This window comes from Pinus tabuliformis, chromosome 2_2 (genome assembly GCF_031772625.1).
Source record: "Pinus tabuliformis cultivar Carrire ecotype Pingquan chromosome 2_2, CPIR1, whole genome shotgun sequence".
In the NCBI taxonomy this organism is placed as follows: domain Eukaryota; kingdom Viridiplantae; phylum Streptophyta; class Pinopsida; order Pinales; family Pinaceae; genus Pinus; species Pinus tabuliformis.
This window is the reverse complement of record NC_142300.1, coordinates 1094289993-1094310784: the sequence shown is the minus strand read 5'-3', so window position 1 is coordinate 1094310784 and position 20792 is coordinate 1094289993. Positions and strand designations below refer to the sequence as shown.

Genomic DNA, 20792 nt, shown 5'->3' with positions numbered 1-20792 from the left:
GATATGAAAATATATGTAACTTGCAGTTACACATAAATCCAAATGGCAGATTGTCAAACGATGAGGAAACAGAGAAAAGTTCAAGCTACAGTTTACACTGTTATAGTTGATTTTGATCAGAATTTCACCTGGCTAAGACTAATTGCTGATTAGGATTGTTTGTACCCGAACCAGTGGGACTCCACTTGATTGTATAAATTTCCTGTAGGCAGGATACAGTTTTAAAAAGCAAATTCCAGGAGCATAAAAAAAGTGTACCAGAATCAAAGTTTTAGAATGAGTAATTATGATAATAAGTACCTTAGTGTGCTCCTTGAGATCATGTAGACATCTATCCTGCTTCATACTCCATATCTGCATTGACATCCACAACATGTTATGAATTCGACATACAACTTATGAAAATTACTTCTGGACTTGAAGATTCCCACTACCTTTGCTGTGAAGTCATCAGAGCAAGAAGCAAGAAGTGTCCCAGTCGGGTCCCATTTAATAGCATTGACTTCATCCTGAGAAAAGGTTTAAAAACGATGAAACATCAGCTTATTTACTAACAGACGAAGCAAGACAATGTAATAATATCACAGAATCATCAACAGTAACTGTTTCTAGAAAGAAATCCAAATGAACGAATTCCCAAATAGTATGCCAATTTTGTGTTGCTGTTCACATCTCTGTATCCTCCAGTCATCCTCCAGTAATTTTTGTACACTTAGTCAACAAAACGTATCTACATTCTATTAAAAAGGTAAAAGAGAAAATTGGCTTGAAAAGAAGCCATGTAGTGAATTTACCAACCAACAATCAAATGGAGGTTTCAAAATGGTATAATCTTTAAATATTTAGTCAAGGATCTTGAGTAATGTGGTCCATAATCTTCTTCCAAGAAAATTAAACCAGTGACATGAAAGTTATCACCAAAAATGCAACCTATAGATAAGGCAACAAACCTGATGCCCAGAAAAGGTTTTGATAGGGCGATTTTCCCCGAATTTACAAACATATATCATCTTGTCTGTGGAGCACGTGGCAAAAGAGACATTATTCCGCCAATCAACATCAAGAGTGGGTGCTGCACCAAAGGTATCTTCATTTAGCAACAATAATTTCACCTGAAATTCTTAGCTATTGTAAATAAGCAAGCAATCAAGAAGAATGAAATGGAAGAATTCAATTTAGATCAAGGATCTTTACAGATTATCACACACCTGAATGAAACTCAAATTGTTGTTTTGATTCGCCCGTCTTGGCATCCCATATAATCGCAGTTTTATCCACACTTCCACTAAGAAGGCAGTCTCCTTTCTTGTTCCATTTAAGAGAGAAAATGGGTCCTTTATGTTTGTTCAATGTGTTCCTCAATTCTCCTAGTCAAGCCACAAAGCAAGCCAAAACAAAGCTAGAGTATAAGTTGTAATAACCAATCTGTTACAGACAGAAGAATAAAACAGTCCATGGACCAGTTGTAAAACTTTGAATACATGCAGAAGAATAATAATGTAAATGTCTTATAGTTAGAGTGTGTGTTGGTTTAAATCAGTTTATAATTTAGTAAAGGAAAAAAAACCAATAATAACAGTTCTTTTCCTTTTTTATTGGATGCCCTTAGGGGAATAACAGTTTTGCTCTATGGACAGGAAATACCCTAGTGTCCCCAATCACAAGAGATCATGTTGGGCACATCTAGGACATCCCAGACACCCACTGATGAATCCCCAGTATAATATAGGTTTTGTGTCAGGTGTAGAGAACAGGGCAGTAACATTTCCTGTAATAAAACACATTGTTTAGTCTGATATTAGTCTCGATTGATATGAATAATGAAAGCAATCCTTCAACTTAAAAACTACTACAGCCATTTAAGTTACAAGACACCTTTAGAATTCAGTTAAAACGATTAAGTCATATGCTTGAAACAAGACATCAAACATTGTGTAAAATAGTCTTCCAGGAAACAAATTTCAGCTGGTTGTAGAACTTCAAATGATGATGTTCCTTGAAGCTGGCATCCACCAGAAATACACAAAAAAGTCTACATCAAGTAACCGGTTCTCTGATATCAACATCTTCAGCCTATTCAACTCTAGATTAGTACTGAACATCCTGATTTTATAGCAAAATCGTGATTTGAACATCCTGATTTTATAGCAAAATCGTGATTTTTTGGCCAAGCCGATGTTGCTGATTTCTACCAATATTTTGGTGGTATCTTAATTTTGTCAATGTTTACTGATTTTTACAGATATTTTCCCTATTTTTATGATTTTTTGGTTTTCTGGACCCTTGCCAATTTTATCCCAGTACCGGCAACATTGCTCTAGATGCAATTAAACCCACCAAAAGCTCAAACTGAGCCCGAAATTTAAGATCTAACTCACTATGGCAATAGCATATCTTTATGCGTGTTTAGTAATCTCCAAAGGTCCTTTTTGACGCATAAAAACTCAGCATGGTCTGAGTGACAGTCGTATCTAGAAGAGCAATCTGCAATTTGAATATCAAGTAGATGGATCTTTGGAGAAAGCAAGGTCTATTATTCAAAGATTTTTTTACATTAAACAAAATAAATCAAGGCCAACCTTACCATCCTTACTCCAAATCCTTGCTTGTCCATCATAAGAACCAGTTGCGAGTAGTGTCCCTTCTCCCTGAACCAGTCCAGCAGTACATGAAAATTAAGATATTGACAAGATTCTCTTTGAAGATTAGAAACCATAACATATAAATGCGCCTTCACGTAATATTAAATTATATAACTTACATTCCAATCAAGGGTTGTCACATCCTTGCTCTTTTCATTTGTTCTACCCTTGAAATGTTTCAAAACAAGAGCTTTTGGAGCCCCATTCTGGATGGCAGATTCACATGGGCCTTCTGGAATTGTCCAAATTCGAGCTGTTGAGTCTCCAGATCTGTAAGACACTCAAGAACAGTAATCAATACATCCTAATAATTACTGATACAACATACAGGTGAAATTCGGTCGTTGGTCTTCTCCTTAATACATAGATCAAGATTACAAGAGTTCCAGATTTCACAAATTGCTTAAACAGAACAGAAAGTAGAAAAACTTAAAAAAGACTAGCATCCAGACGTGGCCAAATTAGCTGAAATAATGGTGGATCAATGAATTATACTGATTTGTAACCAAAGAAGGTCCTATGCATGTTAACTGAGACCATAAAAGAGACATCCTTAAAAGAAAAGTAAGAAATAATCCAGTCGGAACATCATCAACAGGGAATACTCCATTAGATTCTTCAATTCGCTTCAAAAGGCAAGAAGATGCATCTAGAACCTCTTGTTGGTCAGTAGAAATAGGAAGAACCAAAGTCCTTTTTTCCAGGGCACTCTAAAATATGTGGCAAGTTATGAGGGCATTTTGATATGTTAACAGATCATTATTCTATTTCTTGATTCAAACAACCTGGGTAGAATACAGGGCATCATTTTTATAAATGTACGACAACACTACATTTGATGACAAAGTCACCATTTTCTTGCATTCCAAAGATTGAACCTTGACAAATTTCATGTAAGGAAATGTTACAAACTATAATAAGAGCAACCAATTACATTTATTATCCATAAGTTCATAACCAACAGGGTGAAAGCCTTGAGGGTTAGTTCAAGTAGTCATGAGCGAGACATGAGATTTCTCACTCAAAATTGGGGAGGTCATGGGTTTGACTCTCTTGATCCCCTTAGGATTAGGGTCTCTAATAAGGATGGTTTTCCCCATTTACCATCCATGAATCATATGGAAGTACTTGGAGGATTTTCAGCGAGCTGTCCTCTTTGGAAAAAAACCAGCAGGATTGAAGTGTTTCCAGCAAGATTGATGTGCATCCTCAGAATTTCAATATCTGATATTATTAAGCGCCCTCAAATGCCCAATACCTTGTAAGGGACTAAACATCTGGCAACATATTAAAAATCTTATATATTGTAATGTCAACAGAGTATGACCAAAGTTATTCAAGGCAATAAGAACAGAGCCTCAACCATGCAATGATTACCCCACTATATCATATATATATTCTAGATTCTCTAAAACTCCTCTCTGCGCTTGAACTTTCTTTCTGTAGGTAATAGCTTCCCCATCAGAATTCCCATTGCTATCTCTATTTATTTAAGTATTATAATCTCATTGACCAGTTTTAGCCATCATGGACATTAATACAATTTCATTCATTTCTCTATCAACTTCAACAACAATATGCCAAAATCCTTCCCAGAAACGAGGCACAATCCTGGATTAGTAACAAGGCAAGTATTGTTGACATAGCATCTACTCAATTGCATTAAAGCCATACATTCCCATTTGTTTGTCCACATAAATTTCGCAATGTTTATGGATGAATTACTGTTAATGAGAAAACCCCAAAAGGGTAATATACTAATATGTATTTCAGAAAACAAAACAAGGATAATATGTATTAAAACACATACAAACAATGGAACTTTATTGGCTCAAATTCTTTATATAGGTTTTATACCTATAAAAGATATGTTAATAAAATTTCTCAAAAATTTTCAAAGAGAATTGTCGTGAAGATTTGTTAAATTTAGCAACTAGAGCCAAATTCCACTTTGGACAGATGATTTGATGGAGATGATAATTGCATTGAATTCTTTTTTCGAGAGGACCAAAATCGACCTAAATATCATTAGATTTGGACAAGCAGAAATGTGTTTTTGAATTTATGCCCACACATGTGCAAATTGTCAAGGTCGGCCACATCATCATGTAGGCTCATGAAGTGCAAGAGACATGTCACTTCACCCTCAATGATTTGTATAAATAAGAGAGACCTCATCCCTCATTTGGCATCATCTCATCACACACATTCTCCTCTCTCCTCATTTGATTGGTTCAGACAACTTTTGAGCATCTCTTTTCCTCACACGCGTGGCAGCAACAGGATAAATTAAAGGCCAAAATTTCAAAGTTTGTTGCAGGTTTGACCAACATTGACTAGGGGTGTTTTGACCACATTTGACTGCAATTTTTGGGTCAGAATATCATTTTTGGTAGGCCACATTTATTGGCACAGGAACCGAGGCATTCTGTTGACTTTGACCGCAGACCAATCGCAGGCTTGACCACAGAGTTGACCGCAAACTTTGACCAAGTTTGACCGATGTTTTATTGATTGTTTTGGGCTGACTTTGACCAGAAAAGAACGTTGAGTTTGACTGTGGTTGACCGAGCTGCATAGAGCACTGTTTACTACTATGTTGAACAGTGTTGACTTTCTGGTTAGGGCACAATTTGACTGTTGTTGACTGCAGATTTGACAAGGTTGTTTTGACTGTGATTTGGCAAGTCAATAATTGACTTTTGTACTTCTCTCTCTGCTGAACGTTTGATATAATAATAAGAAGAATTGATCAAAGTGTTTTCCCCATCTTGGGGTTTTCCCTGGCATTCACCTAATCTGGTGTTCTCTTGTCATGGCTTGTCTTCTGCATTTTTATTTCATGTTCTATCTACAGTTACTGTCAATGTGATTTATGGTTAATGTGAATGCTATTGGAAACTAAATTGGAAATTGTATTGGGCTAACTAGAAGGACATTGAAGTAATTGTGGTAAGCATACCATTGTTAACTAACATTAGAATGGTATCAAAGCCCAGGTGAAGACAAAGCCCAAGCAAGAGAGAGAAAAGAAATCACTAAGAGAGATATGTTGGACAAGTCTCCATGGCTTCTACATCCTACTTCAAGACTGAGGACAAGCTCAATGACAAATTTGACTATCATGCATGGAAAATGACTTTAGATGACTTTGGAAGAGCATGATGCAATAGACTATGTGCAAGGAAAAGTGGTGGAGCCTCCTTCAAATGCATTCGCTGCTACTAAGACAAAATATAAAAAAGGTGAGGTCAAAGCTAAGAAAATTATCATTGACTCCATTCAAAATCATTTGGTTGCCTATATTTCTGATTTGGGAACATCTAAGGAGATGTACGATAAGTTGGTTGGGATGTTCAAAGTGAACAACGCAAATCAAATCCTTTCTCAAATACAAGTTGAAGGACATAAAGATGGATAAAGGGGAGTCTATCCAATCCTACTTCATGAGAATAACTCAAATAAAGAATGACCTACTATCTATTGGAGAAGTTATTGCTCACAGGGAGCTCACTCTCATTGCACTTGGAGGTCTTTCAAGACCTTGGGATGTATTTGTCACCACTATTCTCAACAACGATAGGATACCTGGTTTTGATGAGTTGTTGGCTAGATGCACTCAAGAGGAGACAAGGATGATGGAGAGAGACAAGCCTTCCAATGGAAATGAACCTATTGCCTTCTCCTCTCATGCAAAAAGGAAGAATAATGTTGGTCCAAGGAGACAGGGTCAAGGATTCAAGAAGGGATTCAAGGAAGGAAATAAAGGAAAGTGCGACAATTGCAACAGGTTTGGCCACTATGCTAGAGAGTGTCCTCACAAGAAGAATACTCCAAGGGATGATGACAATAACAACAACAACAACAATTTCAAAGGCAATGGAAATCAAAGGAACAACGGGTTCAACAACAAAGTTGAATGCTCCCGCTGCTCGAAATGGAAATGGTCGACCTCCCAAAAGGACAAGGACTACCATATATGATGATGAAAGTAATGTTGTAGAAAAACAAGATGAGTTTTATCTTATTTCTGCTCTATCTACCACCTCTCCTCCAGATACGTTGGATCATTGGTTGATTGATAGTGGAGCCTCAAGGCACTTCACTGGATACAAGGAGGCCCTCTCAAATTTGGTTGAAAATAAGACTAATTTAAAGATCATACTTGGAGATAATGCCACCTACCCCGTGAAAGGGATAGGTATTGTCACTCTTCACTTGAATCAAGGTCAAACCATTCATCTACAAGAAGTATTTTATGTGCCCGATTTGAAGAAGAACTTGGTGTCTATTTCTGCGATGGAAGATAAAGGTTTCAAGGTAGCATTCATTGATGGAAAGGTACGTATTTGGCAAAGAAACCCTAACGATGCATTTACTCTTGGATTTGGGGTTGATGGTCTTTATCAAGTTGGTGGAAGTCCTTTGGGAGCTTTAGCAAGTGATACTTCACTTCAATCTGAGCTATGACATTGGAGATTTGCCCACTTACATTACAAAGCCTTACCCCGGGGTAAGGAAGATGATGACAGGTATGCCTGAGTTTAACATGAACCATGAAGGTGTTTGTCAAGGTTGTGCAGCTGGGAAACATACAAAGGGACCATTCCCTTCTAGTGAAAGAAATACAATTGATATTCTTCAATTGGTCCATTCTGGCCTGTTTTCCCTGCCCATAACCTCATTGGGAGGATACAAATATTATGAAATCTTTGTGGACGATTTCTCACGCAAAACATGGATCTATTTCTTGAAGAGGAAGGATGAAGTGTTCAAATGGTTTCATTCTTTCAAATCATTGGTGGAAAATCAAACAAGGAAGAACGTCAAGATATTGAGGACCGACAATGGAACCGAATATGAATCAAATGAATTCAATGACTTTTGTAGAGAGGTTGGCATCAAGAGGGAGACAACTATCCCATACATTCCTAAGCAGAATGGCGTTGCTGAAAGGAAGAATCGAACAATCATGGAAGCCATCCGTACCATGCTCCATGATCAAGGTCTACTGAAATTCTTATGGGGAGAAGCTGCCAACGCTGTCGTATATGTTCAAAATAGAAGCCTGCATCAAGCTTTGGATTTCAAGACACCCGAGGACATGTTCACTAGTAAGAAACTTGATGTTTCTCATTTATAATCTTTGGTTATCCGGTATATTTTCATGTGCCTAAAGAGAAAAGAAATAAGTTGGAAGCTTCCAGGAAGAAAGGAATATTCGTCAGCTACAGTGAAAATTCAAAGGCATATAGAATCTATGTGGTTGGTCAAAGAGATGTGGAAGTAAGTTGTGATGTCACCTTTGATGAACACACAACCCTTGGGAAAGCCAGAGATCTCCCTATCCCAAAGAAGGACGATGATGATGCTGCAGAAAAATTGGATGAACCTCCGACAGATTAACCTATGCCCGATATTGAAGGCCCGATGGATCCTATTGATCCATCTCCTAGTGATCCCTATACCTCAAGGAAACGTCCACTATGGCTCAAAGATACTCTTGAAGATGTTGAAAGACATATTGCTCCAAGAGGGACATTTTGTGAAAGTAAGAAGTTGAACAGGTATCAAGGTTATTTCGCTGCTATGAGTACTATTGTTCAAGCTGAACCTTGCACGTTTGAAGAAGTTGTACAACTTATTGGGCATCTCTTTTCCTCACATGTGTGGCAACAAAAGGACGAATTGCAAGAGGAATTACAGGACCAAAATTTCAAAGTTTGTTGTAGGTTGACTAGGGGCGTTTTGACCACATTTGACTGCAATTTTCAGGTCAGAATTCGTTTTTGAAGGCCACATTTATTGGAACGACGACTAAGGCATTTTGTTGACTTTGACTACATAGTTGACCAAGTTTGACTATTGTTTTATTGATTGCTTTCGGCTAACTTTGACTAACAATGAAGGTTGAGTTTGACTGGGGTTGACCGAGCTACATCGAGGATTGTTTACTGTTGCGTTGACTAGCGTTGACTTTCTGGTTAGGGCACAATTTGACTATTGTTGACTGCAGATTTGACAGGGTTGTTTTGATTGTGATTTGGCAAGTCAATTATTGACTTTTGTACTCTCTCTCTGCTAAACATTTGATATAATAATAAGAAGAATTGATCAAAGGGTTTTCCCCATCTTGGGGTTTTCCCCTGGCATTCGCCTAATTTGGTGTTCTCTTGTCTTGGATTATCTTCTGCATTTGTATTTCATGTTCTATCTACAATTATTATCAATGTGATTGCTATTGGAAACTAAATTGGAAATTGTATTGGGCTAACTAAAAGGACATTGAAACAATTGTGCTAAGCATAGAACATACCATTGTTAACAAAAATTAAGATTTTATCTAACAAATCCCATGATATAAAATAGCCTAAGAAAATAGTCCCATTAAGACAAATTACCAAATATCACTATATGGAAAATGTCATTCTTAAAGTCCTACATAATGCTCTCAACAGAGAAGAAATTGTACCAAAGACAAAAATCTCTGTAGAGAATATTTATGGTAGTATATACACCAATACGACCTTGGTGAAGGCAAGACAATGAGATGAATCAAGAAGAAGAAGAAAAAACGGTGATGACTTGTCCCTAGAGATCAATCACAACAGTATTGACTAGAGATACCCTTTGTAAAGGCAAGACCATTAGAAATTAGACAACGAGATAAATCAGGAAGATGCAGAGGAGTGAAGGGTAGTGTTTTGAAAAATGTAACTAGAGTCGATCTTCATAGTGTAATAAAATATAATTTGTCATTGATATTCATCATTATTATTATTATTTTTGGTCAAAATCATGTTCTTCATGCTTATAGAGACAATTGAGTCAAAAATAATTTATTATGAATCAAAAGAAATATATTTGAGTCAAGTCCCATTTGGACTTTTGTAAAAAAAGAAAAATTGAGTCAAATAGTCAACACAAGACCAAGTTGGACCTCCTTGGACAAGTCGGCCTAAGAGGCAACTATTAGACCCCCCTGGACATGTATAAATACAAGTCAACTCGACCTCTTGGAAGCTCATTCATTCACTCAACACACAACATTGATTTATGTGCATAGAAGAAGAAAAATCAGCCAAAGTCAAAGGAGAGAAAATCTTAGTTTTTCTACCCTAGTTCTACTCACATGTGTGAAGGTTCTGTGATTTTCTGAGGCTGTTACAGGGCCAAAATTTAGCCAGCCATTGTAGGTTTGAAAAATCAGTCGTTTGAATAGATTTCAGAGATTTGACAACATTGGCTTTTGTTGACTTCAACATGATTGGAGGAGACTTAGAGGGTTGACTTGGTAAACTTGTGGCAGTCTTGGTCTTGGTTTTGGGTCTTGGATATCTCATTTTGATCTGATTCTATAAGAGAAGGATTGGTTGGGTTTTCCCCCTGTGGGGTTTTTCCCTGGCTTGGAGCCTAATTTTTGGTGTTCTTTGTCTCTTCATGATCTTTATGCTTTGATGTTTTGTATAATTGCTTGATGAAGAGAACATAAATTAATAAGAAGACAACTAACATTCACAAGCAATTATCAAGAAAGAGGAATCAAGCATTAAACTATCTAGTACTTGGTTTCTCAACATGGTATCAGAGCTAAGGTTAATGGCAATCTTATTTGAAGATATCTTTGTAGTAGTTATCTTCTCTCTCTCATTTTCAGTGACAAGGTACATGAAGGAAGGTCTCAAGGCTCTTAGAAGTCTCTTTGGAATCATCAAAGGACACATTACCAAATTCATCTCTAATCTATCTAAGGGAGTCAATGATGGAAGTCTATACTTGGCACTTACAACTTCATTTGAAGATGAAAGCACATGGGTAATCGATAGTGGAGCTTCAAGGCATATGACAGATGAACGTGGGCATCTCAATACCATACCTAAACGGAGGTATTCTCACAAAGTCAAACTTGGAGATATGAATAGTTACTTAGTCAAAGGGATTGGATCTACCTCCATAGAGCTAGAATCAGGTGGGTAGCATTTGTTTAATGGAAAAGTAATTGTTTGGGCAAAGGGATCTAGCATAGAAAATGCAAGGACAATTAGGATTCCTGGAGGAGATTGTATAGACTTCTAACTCTTCCTCCTCAAGATTTAGTACATTTGGGCATCAGTCCTTGTGAATTGTGGCATAGAAGATATGGCCATCTCCATTATAAAGTATCGCCATACTTGATTTAAATGGTTACAAGTATGCCCCAATTGAAAGAAGAACATAAGGAGTTTGTAAGGGTGTCCCTAGATAAAAGTTGAAGAAGCCATTCCCTAGCAATGACTCAAGATCTAAGGAAATCTTGGACCTAATCCACTTTGATGTATGTGGACCTCTGTTTGAGAAATCTGTTTGTGGTTATCAATACTATGTAACATTTATTGATGATCACTCCAAAAAGACTTGGATATATTTCTTGAAGTCTAAAGATAAAGTATTTTAAAAGATGCTAAATGACCAAGACCTCCCCAAATTTTTATGGGGAGAAGCTTCTATGACAAAAATTTACATCCAAAATAGAAGTCCTCACAGAATTCTAGACAACATGACCCTAGAAGAAGCATTTACAAGAAAGAAGCCTAATGTGGATCACCTCAGAATTTTTGGATATCTTGTATACATTCATATTCCCGAGGACAAGAGGAAGAAATTGGACCCTACAATTATGAAAGGTATCTTCATTGGATATAGTACATCATCTAAAGCATATAGAATCTACATCAAGGAAGAACAACATATTGAAGTAAGCAAAGATGTTACATTCAATGAAAGTGTTGCATAGAAGAAGTCCAAGGATATCACCATTGACTCCTATGAAGAAGAAGGAGTTATTCTTCCCAATGAAGAGTGTCCAAGGAAAGACAATCTTCCAGAACCTACAATTGATCATCATGAAGAACCAAAAGGACCAAGCAAATCTATACAACCAATCATCATTACAGAAACTTGAAAAAGACCAACTTGATTAAGATCAAATCTACAAGAAGTCAAAGGACATGTAGCAGCAAAAGGAACATTCAAAGAAAGCAAGAAACCCAAGAGATATTCAGGTTATGCATCATATTGACAAAACTCATTGAAGCAAAAACTACCTCTTATGAAAAGGTGTTGAACATCAAGTATGGAAGAATGCAATGTTAGAAGAATACCAATCAATAATGAAGAATGATGTTTGGGAAATTGTTCCTAGACCAAAAGGAAAATCAATTGACACTTCCAAATGGGTGTACAAAATCAAGCATGTAGCTGATTGGAGTATTAATAAATATAATGCAAGATTTGTTGCTAGAGGATTCTCTCAACAAGAAGGAATCAATTATGAGGAAAATTTTGCTCCAACAGCTAAGTACACAACAATTAGATCTCTCATCTCTATTGCAGCTACTATGGGATGGAACATACATAAAATGGATGTAAAGACAACCTTTCTGAATGGCACAACTGATGAAAAAGTATACATTGAGCAACCTCAAGGATTTGAAGTACATGGAAAGGAAACTCACATTTGCAAGTTAAAGAAGGCTCTATATAGCTTAAAACAAGCCCCATGACAACATCTATGATCACCAATTTGAAGAAGCTAAGAAGTTCAAACTCAAGTTTTGTTGACCCAACATCTTATTAACAGTTGATTGGTCCTTTGATGTACCTCATCAACACTCGGCCAGATATATGATTTGCAGAAAGCACTCTTAGCTAATTTCAGATGGAGCCTAGACATGATCATTGGATAGCAACCAAACACATCTTAATATATCCTAGTGGGACCAAACATCATTGTTTAAGATATGTTGCTGAAAATGAGATTAAGTTATTGTGATACACAGATTCGAATTGGGCAGAGAGTGATGCAAATGGAAAAAGTACTATAGGTGGTTGATTTTGTTTGGGATCCTCTATGATTTCATGGATGAGCAGAAAACAAGACTCAGTTGCATTAATGATCCGGATTTAAATAGGAACACAACAAATTATAGAGATAACCATATACACAAAGATGCAGCGGAAATAATACTTCATTTCATTAATGGAAAATATTGAAATATGCTTACAACCATAAATGGAAATAAACCAGCTAGGGCGATGGTAGCTTATCTCTGAGAAGAGATGTGTGGCTACATGCCTCTGAATTGTGTTACAATGAGGCTCGAAGGCCTATTTATTGTTGAGAAACAATGGAAAACCCTTCACATTCCAAAACCTAACCCTAGAAGATGAAACGCCAAATTGCATCAACTTCTCGGGGTCGTGAATTGGTCGTATTATCTCCGTTTGACGCGCATGATAGCCCGTTGGAAAGATCTCTTCAAGGACTATGACGGAAAAGACAATTTATTGTAAGAAAAATCGTTGGCGGTAGATTTCCCAAAAAACATCGTTTAGGGCCTCAAAACGGCTCCGGAAGTTTAGGACCCAAAAAACTGCTAAAAATAGTAAACTATGCTCTAATTAAGGAAACTGAAAAACTGAAAGGGACAGTTGTGGGGGTCCAGATGGGATAGGTGGGTGGCCACCAACATCCACCTGGATCAATTAAGTATTGTTGAAGCTGAATATATAACAACCAATGAAGTTAGTTTAGAAGTAGTTTGGCTCCAAAGGTTGCTTGCAAATCCATTTGAAGGACCTTTGGACTCTACCATCATATGTTGTGACAACCAGAGCTACATAAAGCTACATTTGTGATATGTACTAACTATGGGCAATGTTATGTTGTGTTGAATATTGGTAAGATCTATTTTATCATTAGATGGAGATAAAATCATACTATTGATAGTTTTGGGCTAATCTTAGGTGGTTTGATTCCCCATGTGATTAACAAATTATTTTGAGATAAATACATAGTGTTTGCAGGTACTTCAGTCCTTGGCCTCCAAGTTCACAAACTTGGGCAAGAATCATAGTTGCTTGGATCCCAAATATTTGTATGGCGGATAAAGTCTTCGTTAAGGCTATAATATACATTGGGGTTTCTAAAGTATTTTTAGCCATTCATCAAATAAAAGTCATAAAAACATTTTTCTCAATTTTTTTTTAAACCCTTGTATATTTGTAGATCTTGTAAATAATTTTGTAAATCTAATTTGTAAATTATTTTTACTAACTTGGGTTTTGGGTTTTTAAGAAATTTTGTATATATTTGGGGTTTGTGTGTTTTATTTTCATTTTTGCAGGTTGAATCAAGAAATCAAGTTAAAGTAGAGCTAGATCTAGGCCCTTGAGGGTAAGATCTAGTCTCTAGAAAATTTTGCAAGGCTACCCACTGAAGATTTTGAAGCAAAATTCAAATCCGGAGGAGAAAAAATTTCTAAAGCAAGGGTTTCATTTTTTGGGTCTCCCAGGCTCGGATCTGGCCTCCTCTAGCCTAGCGTCAACCTCTATGGCCCCTGCGTTAGCCATTTAGGCCCTTGCGTCCTTCTTTTAGGTCCTTTTAGGGTAGGTCGTAAGCCTTAGAGGCCTTTGCCTCTCCTCTTGGTCCCTGCATTGGGGTTTTAGGCCCTTTTTAGGGCTAGTTGTGAGCCTAGGAGGCCTCAACCCCCATTCTTTCCCCAAAACGGCTGCCCCTTGGGCTGGTCATGGGATTTTCAAGCCCCAATCTGCCCTAAAATCCCCAACATCAAGTCTTCTTGGCAACTCTCCCTCAAATGTTGCCTCTTTCTGGCCTCCTCTTGCCTCTTTGACCCCCAATCTGCCCTCCTAACCTTATTATCCCTCAACATTGGCCTTGTTTGGCCTAGCATTGGCCCTCCTTGGCCTTTTTTTGCCCTAATTTCCCTAAACCCTCCTCTGAATTTTTTGGGACTGATTCCTTGGTGGTTTTGTAGGACTTGGGCTATAAAACCTTGATTTTCAGGTGGAATCTTCATCCTAAAATTTTGGGCCACTTGGGAAAGTGCATCTACAAGGCCTTGGGCCTAGGGTTTGACCTCTAAACCCTTACTTTGTCTCTATTTTATTACAACAATAATAACAATGAATTAGGCACTAAAATCATATACAAATTGGTCAAAATTGTTCAAAACTGCAAAATTTTCATTTTCCTAAATTTTGGGGACTTGGGCATTGGTTATCTAACCTAGATCTGAATTTTTGCTTGCTGGAATTTTACTGCATGACTGAATGTATCAGATCTGAACTTTTCTGAAAAATTCACATAAAATGCTCAAAATTTCAAATTTTCAGTTTTTTTGGCAAATTTTTCCAAGTTTTGGGCAGCTTTAGTATTTGTTAAAGCATTAATAGCTCACTGGTTTTATGATTTCCTCATTGTTGTAACAAGCTTTTCAAGTCTGATATTTTATGAATATCACATTCTAAAGACCTTAAAATTTGTTTTTTTTTCAATTCTGGTGAATTCTCCTATTTTTGGGCATTTAGGCCATTGGTTGTAGCTTCTTTAGCTTGTTGATCTGTTAGTTTATTTAATGTTGTAATAACTTGTTTCAGATCTGAAATATCATTGAATACATCATCATTAAGTGGGCTAAACACATAAATTTATATTTGCTGGTCATTGGGAAAGTTTATGTTTCATATGTTGGGAAAATTTCATGGTTTAAAGTGATTTTCCTATTGCTGTCCTAGAACTAATAATTGCTGAAGTATTCTTGTTGATGTTGGAATCTAACATTTGTTAACTTGGCACTTAGCACACTCAAGTCTTTGAATCTCATTGGTAGTTTAAGTTGTTTAAGCATTTGGCATATTTGGCTATCATTCTAAGTGAGCATTTCAAGAATTGGTCATTGGCATATCTCAAGTAATCATTGTTGAGTTAGATATTTGTTCTAAACGTCTTGTGGAATATTGTTGAAGTTTGCACTTGTATCTTTTGGCACTTATCTTGTTTAAGATTGTCATCTCATTATTATTTAATACTCTTGCTTCAAGATAACTCACATTAAGTACTTAAATAACACAAGCAAACTTAATTCAAGAGGTCTTCACTCATCATCATTGCATAAGCATCATAGATCTAGTTGACATTAAAAACTTACCTCCTAGCATAAGCTAGGTTGATAGAAAGTTAGGGATACCCTTCTCATCTAGCTTGAGGTGTTTGGCAAATCTTTAGCAGTTAACACAGTGACCTTGCAGTCGGCAGAACCATAGTCTCTACAGCGCTAGAGGCACCGGGTGATAGGAGCACAATAGAAGGTAACGTTTTCCAGGCCATAGATTGCTACCTGTTGGCCTCCTTCCCAACAACCTACCTTGGAGACCAACTTCAAAACAATTAAGGGAAGGTTACATTTATATTAGGAATATAATTAAAATAAACCAAGATCACTGCATCACACATAGATCCTAGGACTTGCACATCATATAGGTTAGTAAATCACTTAAGTAGCGGGTGTCCATCTAGTTACTTGGAAATAATTTATATCGGACAAGAATTGTGACTCCATAAAGCACTGGTCTCATATTTAAAATCTAATTTAATAATAAATCTTTGCTAAACTTAACCGGGTAGCTAGGCCACTCATCTGTGTCTACGAAGCGAGTTGGTTCCCAACCTGTTTTCCTTCACCTGATTCCATAGGGACTACCCCCCATAGCCTGTTTTTGGGAGACAACTAGAATGGAGTTGGTGGGGATTACAGTGACAGCCGCGCCCTGAGTGGTTGTCGTGGTGCCTGTACAATACGGGTGACAACATTTTCTGGCGCCGTTGCCGAGGATATATTTTTCTATCCTTGGTCCTCATGACATCCTTTCTTATCATATCATCTTGTGATCTTTCATTCATTTATCCGCCAATGCCACAACATTTTCTGGCGCCATTGTCAGGGATAAATTTATTTTGTTCTCGGTGCTTCAATGACATTTTGTGATCTTTCCATCTTTCATTCCTTTTCTCATCAATGCCACAACATTTTCTAGCATTCTTGTCAGGAACAAGTTTGTCTTATTGTCGGGGTTTACGACATTCTATCATCTTATAATTTTTGATCCTTCATTTCTCCATCATTTCATTTGCCTACCAACACCACAACATTTTTTGGCACCCTTCTTGCATCATTCTTCATCTTCTCATCACCTTATCCTTTTTCCTCTCACTAATCCTCTCATCTTATTCATTCTCACCATTAGCACATGGACATTTAGGTTGGTTTCCTCATTTAGGTGGCAACTCCACTTATTCATCCATTCACAAGAACGTAATCTAGAAGCAATCCTGGTAGCCTGATTAACATCGCTCCTAATCTTGAAAAAGTTTTAAGAGCCCGATTAAACAAGTTACACTCTAGAGATCGTTTAAATTTTCTTGGACAGGAAGCTCTTCTTGATATCCATTTATTTTTCATCAACTATCCTATCAATCCAGATATCATGGGTGACTTTTACAGGCCTTGCAACTTCACCAACATTCAAGGGTATCCACATGACTTGCCAAATGAATCTACCATGAGAAAGCTACTGCTCTTCCAGGGGAATAATGCCATCAACGCTGAAGCACATATTAAGAAATTCAACTGCTTCATCTAGAGATTTGCTCATACTACAACTTACAATCATGAAGATGTCAAAATGAAGTTTTTTATCCTTTCCTTAGAAGATGATGCTTTTGATTGGTTTCAAGATAAGGCTGATAATGCCTTTGATTCTTTAAGGACTCTCCTTGATGCTTTCAAAGATAAATATGGGGGCAAAAGATAAGGAAAATATTTGGTTAAATAATTCAACACTATTAAGAAAAGAGAAAATGGAACGATGGAAGAATTTAACCAAAGATTCAACAAACTTCTAAGGGATATGGCTCAAGACTACAAGCCTCCTGACAAGACTATTCTGGAACAATATCTTGAGGCTTATCTTGTAGAGACCCCGTATGAATTCAAACATGATCATCCCAACACTCTAACAATTTCCCAAAGCACAGTTGAGGAATTAGATAAGGATAAGAAAGTGTAACGGAAAAAAGTCGTATACGCAACATAAATCTTTAAAATACTTCAAAGACAATGTCCATTGTAAGACGTGTCACTGTATATTGAATATTGTATAAGAATTGATATGATATGATTACAAATGAGAATGAGGGTCTGCTTATATACCCTAGACAGGTGCCCTTTCATGAATGGTCATGTCTCTAAGACATGCCTCTTCATTACTAACAAACTAACTAGTAGTTAATTAATTATTAATTATTATTATTTATTAGTATTATATTTATATTTATATTTATTATTTTTAAATAAATTATATTCATAACATTGTCTCTCTCTTCAAGAAGCTTTGTCCTCAAATCTTACTAAGAATATCTTCTCATATTTGAACTTTCATAAATTGTAGTTATGAGAACAGATCAGACCATCGTAGATTAATCTTTTGTGGAATCTTCTGATCTCTGGAAATTTGTGATGAATAGTTATCGTAGGACTGGATTCTGCAAACTTTAATATTCTTGGGAACATAATTTGTCATTTATGTTCTGAGAGATACTGGTACATAGATTGATTAGAATGTTTGCTCGTGTGATTTGGATGTCAATAAATAGTTCTTCTGGTTGGAATTTCCCTTATCATGTTAGTGGTTATCTCCTGATTTCCTTCAGGATTTGTTGTTGTTGAGTTGGCTATTGAATCATCATTTGAAATGTCCATCGTTTGAACTACAACTTCTGCATGTGTCTTCACTTCAATACATTTATCCTTTGATTGAGTTACGATTTGGACTGGATCGATATTTGTTTCTTTATCTTCAACTTGGACTGAAACCATTGGAGACTTCAATACTACTTCCTGAAGTTATTCTAATTTGTCATTTAATGATTTCTTGTCACTTTTAAGTTTGTTTATTTACATAACTAAAGCTTGGTTATGATTCCTTTGTTGAGATTGCAACAAGATGATGGAGCTTAGTGAAATGAAGTTGCCTTCACTAAGTGGGCCCGCAGGCTATTTTTGGCGCAAGTCTATTTTTAGACATATGGATCATGTCTATGGATTGCAGGTTGCTGTTTATGGATGATTGGTCAAGTTGGGAAAAATAGATGGACTTCTATTTTTAGATCACAGCGGAGTGACTGCTCAGTCTAAATATAGAACAGTCAAATATTATTGTCTCATAATAATATTTAGACTATAAACTTTGTCTTATTCTCTTGGAGCACTTCAGGATGAGCTACGGATGTGGCACATGCAAATCCCAGAAGGAAATACATGGTTACCTATGGGATGACTGATCTTTACATGCAGGACTTCAGTTAGAACTCAAGTGAGTTGAGTTTAGTGGACTGGAGGTGCAGTTGATGGAGTTGTGTTCAGTTTAGCTTTGTTAAACTAGTTGTATTTAGTCTAACTGGCAAATAGACTAGAGATGAGTTGGGTGAATTAGTTATTAATTAATTCACAAGTTATTAACTCATAATGCAACTATAGAATACATCAGTTAACTCAGTTGCATGTCAGTGCATGTTCAGTTCAGCAGGGACAGGTGTTAGAGGATCAGATTGCTATCAGTTGTGACTATAGTTGTGCATGAGGATTTGCACAATCAAAGGGATTGAGTATGCCAATGAATTGGCCAATACCAAGTGATTGTAGCCTGTGCTCACGTCTTTCCCAGTGTGAGTGATTCTTTGGAGGTAAAAAATACGAGTTTGGTAAACCATTCTCATCAATTCTTGAGCTGTGGAGGCAGGCAAGCAGTGGAATAGATTTGGAGATCAGATCTGAGTTGTATTGTGTGTAACAGGTGGAGCTGGTACTGGATTGCTTGTGATAAGCATTGTACTTTGTAATGTTACATGTTCTCAATCATTAATATATAGATAGTGTGGGGTTTTTAGCAAGATGCTTTCCCCGAGTTACATACTGTGTTAATGTGTGAATGCTCTTGATGTTTTATTGTTATTGATGCTGCTATATTGATGATCAACGTAGAGGAGCTTATGTATTGTGTATGTATTCCGCAATAGTACATGATCAGGATAATCTCCATTGAATATGTGTTTATTATTCAAAATTTCTACATCCTTAGACATGGAAGTTTGCCATATTCTGAATCATTGACTTTGTCCTTAGTATCTTTCTCTTTACCGTTTAAATTTTTTATTTGCTCTAATAATTTTTTATTAAGGGTTTTTAGGCACAAATTTTCTTTTTCTTTTCTCTGATAGATTCTCCTTTAGTTCCTTATCAGAACTTTCATTTTCTTGTTTTAGTCTTTGTTTCTTAACTTTGGACTTTTTTATATGTGAAAGTAATTTCTCATTGTGGTCCCTTAGACGCCAAATTTCTTCGTTGATCTCTGTTTATTTTTCATGAAACCGATCTTCAAAATCTTTATATTTCTTTTCTAATACTTCGTTCTTTTGTTGAGGTTTTGCGAATTCTTCCTTTAATTTTTTTATTTGCATCTGTTGATTATCACTATGCTCTTCGATACTAAATAATCTTCCACATGCTAGACGTTTTAAATCACATTTCTTTTTAATATAAGTGTATCCAATAATGCCTAGACAAAATGGACATTTAGTCCAAAATAACGATTGTTGTGTGGGACTCATCTTTTCTTCCTTCATACTTAGATTATTCATCTCGTTTTTTCAACCGTTGTCTCCACTTATTTTATTTTTATTTATAATATTTTTTTCATATTCTCAACAATTGCTGTTTTTTCTTCTCAAAATCTCTTCTTCTTTTTATTATTGTTTTTAACTTTCTTTTTATTTTACCTTTTTATTTTTAACTTTATTTTGTTTTATTTTTTCATAAACTTTTTTTTTCTATATATATTTATAATATTTTTTCTTTTTCTTTTTGAAAAGTTACAACCCTAGTGAAATGTGGCTATTTATTTCTTTGGGGTATGTTATAAAATATATGTCCACTTATGTGCCTTTGACTCGGTTAATTTTCTCCACGTAGAGGTAAAACTTACCATTCACATAAAGAGATTTGTATTCCTTTTGTTCTTCTTTTACCTTGAAAATACCATGGGTAATTACCATGGGTTGCTAAAACCGCAAGCTTGTAAACTACTTAATGAAGAATCAAGATAATCTTATCTACTCTTCCTTCTCTTACATATAGTTTTAAAGATATTTGGAAAGATTCCCTTTTGACTTTATCATGCACTTTTTATCAATAATGCAGAACATTTATATCTATATGATTGTTCTCCTTCAAAATTTACATCGGCCTATATTTT

General features: G+C 36.2%; 1 protein-coding gene across 1 annotated transcript in view; it reads right to left on the bottom strand.

The window, feature by feature from the left end:
* The window catches only part of LOC149197211 (WD40 repeat-containing protein HOS15-like), a 137591-nt gene that overhangs the window by 100586 nt on the left and 16213 nt on the right, over positions 1-20792 (bottom strand). The window contains exons 2-8 of the mRNA XM_089408604.1: positions 2762-2922; positions 2585-2648; positions 1209-1367; positions 951-1072; positions 435-509; positions 301-354; positions 129-202 (exon numbers count right to left, since the gene is read on the bottom strand). Coding sequence (XP_089264730.1) covers positions 129-202; positions 301-354; positions 435-509; positions 951-1072; positions 1209-1367; positions 2585-2648; positions 2762-2922 — 709 coding nt within the window. The remainder of the gene's footprint in view (positions 1-128; positions 203-300; positions 355-434; positions 510-950; positions 1073-1208; positions 1368-2584; positions 2649-2761; positions 2923-20792) is intronic.